Raw genomic sequence first — 4706 nt, 5'->3', positions numbered from 1 at the left:
TCATGCGGGATGAGATTTTTACACCACCCGAAGCGAGACACGTGGTTTGGTTTGCTTGAAAGCTCCCACAATGCTATTCATCACTCTCTTGTTTTTTTATCTGTGCCATCAGATATTGCTATAAAACATTAAAGAAATAAGCCTGGAGACCCTTCATGAGAGGGTCTCACCCACTTCCACCAACCTTTTCTGCCGGGGTCAGCCAGGGGGTTCTTCTGCTCCACTCAAAAAGGGATCTTCTGAAAAATTCAAAGGAAACCTCAAAGAGAAAAGCCCTTCTGCTCCTTAAAAGAGCCAGATCTTAACTTTAATTGCTGCCTGAGCTGTGTGCTGCACTCCCATCATTCATTGCCACTGATAATTCAGCTGTAACTGGTCATACATGATTGCACGAACCAAGACACCACACAAAGCAACAATTAGTGGATAAGTACACACATCTAACTTTGCAATCTCAGCAACACCTTTCAAACATTAACTAATCAGGGTTTCTTAAACTCCTTGCACCTGTCCCTCACCCACCTCCCTCCTTTGCATTTTTTCACTCCTTTCTTGCATGCAGGGAGTCTCCTTCCTCTCCCAGCTGTGACAAATCTGTGTTCTGCCCTAACCACACCTTCCTCGCTCCCTCATCTTCACTTTTCACCCCCAGGCACCCTCGTTCCAATTAAAAAAAAACCCACCTGGAAGATGCTTAAATGCCCTGATGAGCACTGAGATGTAGCAAAACAGATTATTTAGAGCTTTACTGTGTGAGGAAATATGATTGACAAAAATAAGGTAAAGCATGCTTGCCCCAAAGCGAGGACAGCAGAGAAGTGTGGAAAAGAAAGAACCAGCAGAAAAGAAGAAAAGAACCATTATCATTTATTTTTTGTTGCCAACAAGGTCTCAGGTGTGGGGAGTTCTCTTGTTTCAAGCTGCACCACGTGAGCCTGTAGGAGAGACCACAATCTCATGCTGACAGACATTTAAAATGCCTTCAAATTCCACAGCTCTGCTTTCATTCCTGAAAAACGTCCAGACATTCACAGAACTGAAGTGAGATGTGGATAAAATTCACTTTGCCTTCCAGAAAGAAGAAGAGAAAATCGTAAAATAAATACCAAATATTCAAACTTTTCTTTCTGTTCAGTATGACTTTTTTTTTTTTTTTTTTTTAAAGAGAGAAAAATTACAACAGAAATTTCAAGGAAAGAATGAATAAATTTTGGGGATGTGTTTTGAGCACACACTGCCAGCTCATGTCCAGCTTTTCATCCCTGAGGATCCCCAAGTCCTTTTGTTCTCATCTCTCAGCTCATTTCTCAGTCTGTGCTCACGTCTGGGATTGCCACGGCCCAGGTTATTTCTTATGCATTGATTTATCACCTTCTCTGATTTAGGAATGAATTTCAAAGCAACTATTGGAAAGTTTCTAAGAACCTGGAAAGTGAAGTCCTCGAATTTTCTCCTGCTCACACTTTGTGCTTTCGATGCTCAGCACCTGACTGGGGGGTCTGAGGGTAAGAAACATTCCCAAAGGTGACACCACGTGGGGTTGTTTCATTTTTAACTTTCTTTCACGAGATAATTTGATTTCCCAGGACAATCTGGGAATCTGACATAGGAAACCTCCTGTTTTCCCAGGGACCAGCTGACAAAATCCCCCTCTGCTCTCACCTGGGAGGCAAAAGGCTGGTCCTGCCTGGTCCTGCATCTGGGGAAACACCTTGTGAAGATGATGTTCTGCAGGCACACACACAGAACTAAGATTTGTAAAAGGGAAAAAAAAAAAGACATTTTTACTAATTCAAAGCTATCCATTCTTTCCAGGCAGCAAGGCAATGGGATTTGGGCCTCTGGAGTGTTTAAATCCCACATACTCTGCCTTTTCAGGGGGTTCCCTGGGTGACAGTGGGAGTCTCCAGCTCACAAGGAGCAGCTCTCTTATCCCCTGCAATTCCTGCAGGTACCACACACATCCCATCCAGCCCCCTGGAATTCCATGGACACAGCTCCAGTGGATAACCTGCTGCCTCCTGGCATCAGGGACCTTCCAGCTCTTCCACAGGGGTCTCCTGGCTGGAGAAAACCTCCAAGGACGTTCCCAGTGAAGGCAGGGACTCGTACCTTGGAGCAGCACCTTGTTTGCACAGTGTGATGCTGATGGAAACCCAGCCTATGGGGATTACTTTTGTTCTGTTCTGGTGACAGGAAACAAAAAAAAAAAAAGGGGTTGTGGTGAAGCTGGCTCCATAAATCACGTGCAGCAGAGTTAATGCAGGTGTGCTTGCTTGGCCCAGGCTTCCTGTGAAGGAGGCAAGGGACTCGAGTGGTGGCTCTGAGGCAGGGAAATTCGAGATTGGTGGGGCTGCCCTCAGCAGAAGACTGATTATTTGGAATTAGTGTTCATAAATCTAGCTCTCTTTCCCTGCACTCCCTCCCGCTTCTCCCACTCCTTCCACGTGGACTCCCTGCCCCTTCCAGTAAGCCAGCACAACCCAAACCTCTTTCCTTTTCCTTGTGCCACCTCTATCCGCTGCTGCAAGACCTTTGTGTCCCTCGCCAGGGCTGACACGCCAGCCAGAGCCAGCAATCTTCACTTGGCACCAATTTCCATGTGAAAGGAACACTCTGAAGGAAGCCTGTGGGCCGGAGCCAAGGTAAAAGCCCCTCACTCTCTCCAGCAAATGCTGCTCTTCCAGTGTGAAAGCGCGAGCCCGGTGCCCTCCAAACCGCTGTTCCCATGGATTTGTCCCAGGTTGGAGCCTGTCATCTTCACAGCAGGAGCAGGAAGAGGCTTTTGCGGGCGGGACGGGGATCGCCAACAGCACAATCGTTGTTTCTGCAAGAAGGAAACAAACTTTAGCCTGAGGGTTTGGCCAGAAATGCCTCCCCAATGCCAAAAGTTGCATTGCCCCGTGAAGGGTGCCCTGGCAGGGGGAAGGGATAATCCCATGCAGGGGCTGGAAGCTCAACCCAGGTGATTTAAACTAAGAAGCAAGGTACTCATTTTTAGCAGCTACCCACCGAAATGAGCTGCCAGGGGGTGAACTCGGGCCCTTTTTTGCTTTGTTTAAATTTTTTCAGATCAAGGCTGGATGCCTGCCCTGCATCAGAAGTTGTTGCACGTGGAAGAAAAGCAGACCCGAGGCAAATACCCTTGCACGGGGTGAGCTCTGCAAAAGAGTGAGGGCTCTGTAGGGCCGGGCTGTCAGCAGGAACGTTAGAAATGACCCCAGTGCTGCTGCTGCCACTCTTTCAGCTCGAGCCATCAGTGGGATTCGGACTCTTGCCAGCGACGCCCCTCGGGAGGGGAAGTGGGCGCTGGAGCTGGGAATGTCTTCACACTGCCCGTCCCCGAGCACGGGGCGAACTGCACAAGAACAGGCAGCAGCTCCGCTGGCGAGCCAGAGCCCTTCCCAGTCACCTCGGCGACAAAAACCCTCCCTTAGCTTTGATTACGAGCATCACCAGCAGCTCTTCTGCCGCCGCCCCTTCAGTGCGCCTGGTATCTGTTGCTCGAACAACCACGCTCAAACTCTCATCCCTAAGTTTGCCTCCAGACTCGGGGGCAAAACCGTCTGGGTTTGGTTTTGTTTTTTTGGGGGGAGGCACAGCCGGTCCCGAATTTAAACCCGGCTTTAATCCCGGTTTTAAACCCGCTCTAAGGGGTCCCCGAGCCCGTTTCCAAGCGCGCAGTCGCCCTCTCGCGGCCGCGGGTGGGAATTGCAGCGCCTCCGCCCCCACACCCCGCACGCCGCCACCGCGGGGCAACAGCGCCGTGCCGCGGACACGGCCGGAACTGCAGCGGGCGCCGCTGAGCCGGGTTTTGAGCGTTCCCATCGACGTTTTTGTCGCAAATCGCAGCCAGAATGTTTCTTCCCTAGAGGAGAAATGTGGTTATCACCAGCTTGCTGTGGGCGGTGACCTGGCCTGCCCCTCGAAGCGGACGCCTGATGCGTGGCGTGACATCGCTCAGTGAGCTGTGGGTGTCAGTGCGCTGGCCCTGAACGAGGTTATCAGTTACCTTTAATATGTGCAGTCGCTCGGTGCAGGACTTTCGTGCTGTCTCCTCGCCCTTGCGCTAAGGGACTCCTGCTCGTAGGGTTGTTACTTACTGAGAGGTCGGCAAAGTGGGTGCGTCCCACACAGAAACGCTGCTGGCACATCACACTCGCTGGGCTTTCCATGTTCATTGCATTTTCCAGACAGGAAGGCAGCCGCATGTAAATACACCGCATGTAAATACACCACTCGGGTACAGCGCACTACATGTAGAAAGGCACATTTCCCCGCTGTGACCCCCAGAATCCCCGTGCCTATTGATGCTCGGCAGGAAATCTACTCCCCCCATTCCTCCCCCAGCTCCTCCTCACCCTTCCAGTTCCTCTGCACCCCCTTCCCTTCTCCCCACCAGCCGCGGTGATCACCAGAGGACTCCTCATCTCCGCGACGGTCTCTTGAAATGCCTTTTGTCTCCAACAGCTCATCGCCCTGCCCCTCACCTGCTGAGATCAGCCGCTTTCCTTTTTTGGGGGAGAAAACAAAAAAGAATAATAAAAAACGAACTCTGAGAATAATAAAGAGTTCAGAAAACTTTCAAGATCTCAAAATAAAAAATAAATAAAGGGGAGGAGGAAAGGGAGGATTGCGCGCTTCTTTTTGATTAATTCCCTCCCTTCCCGCCCCTCCCCAAAGAGCGTGGGGTAAATAAAATGAAG

At 50.4% G+C, this 4706-nt stretch overlaps 1 protein-coding gene across 3 annotated transcripts; it reads right to left on the bottom strand.

The window, feature by feature from the left end:
- Positions 1–1201: 1201 nt before the first annotated feature.
- Positions 1202–4201, bottom strand: LOC126649160 (uncharacterized). Of its 3 annotated transcripts, XR_007630983.1 has the most exons (4): positions 4013–4201; positions 2490–2827; positions 1866–2186; positions 1202–1748 (listed from the first exon to the last, which is right to left on the bottom strand). XR_007630983.1 is itself a non-coding variant. In XM_050333047.1 (3 exons), the coding sequence occupies exons 1-3, from the start codon at positions 4179–4181 to the stop codon at positions 2028–2030; spliced, it is 666 nt and encodes a 221-aa protein (XP_050189004.1). In that variant the 5' UTR covers positions 4182–4201; the 3' UTR covers positions 1202–2027. The 3 variants fall into 3 exon arrangements, 1 of the variants encoding a protein (XP_050189004.1); XM_050333047.1 differs by having other exon boundaries at positions 1202–2186; XR_007630984.1 differs by lacking the exon at positions 4013–4201 and adding an exon at positions 3013–3340 and having other exon boundaries at positions 1202–2827.
- Positions 4202–4706: the final 505 nt, after the last annotated feature.

The sequence above is a fragment of the Myiozetetes cayanensis genome, unplaced genomic scaffold (assembly GCF_022539395.1).
Source record: "Myiozetetes cayanensis isolate MyiCay16 unplaced genomic scaffold, myiCay2020 scf5-8, whole genome shotgun sequence".
Taxonomy (NCBI): Eukaryota; Metazoa; Chordata; class Aves; order Passeriformes; family Tyrannidae; genus Myiozetetes; species Myiozetetes cayanensis.
This window is presented reverse-complemented; position numbering and strand designations above follow the sequence as displayed.

Excerpts from the sequence above, each read along its gene's own strand:
- LOC126649160 (XM_050333047.1), bottom strand. The coding sequence starts at position 4,181 with ATGAACATGGAAAGCCCAGCGAGTGTGATGTGCCAGCAGCGTTTCTGT. Across the intron at positions 2,828-4,012 it reads AGCGACTGCACATATTAAAG|AAACAACGATTGTGCTGTTG; the intron begins GTAACTGATAAC and ends TCCTTCTTGCAG. Across the intron at positions 2,187-2,489 it reads GCACAAGGAAAAGGAAAGAG|AACAGAACAAAAGTAATCCC; the intron begins GTTTGGGTTGTG and ends TCCTGTCACCAG.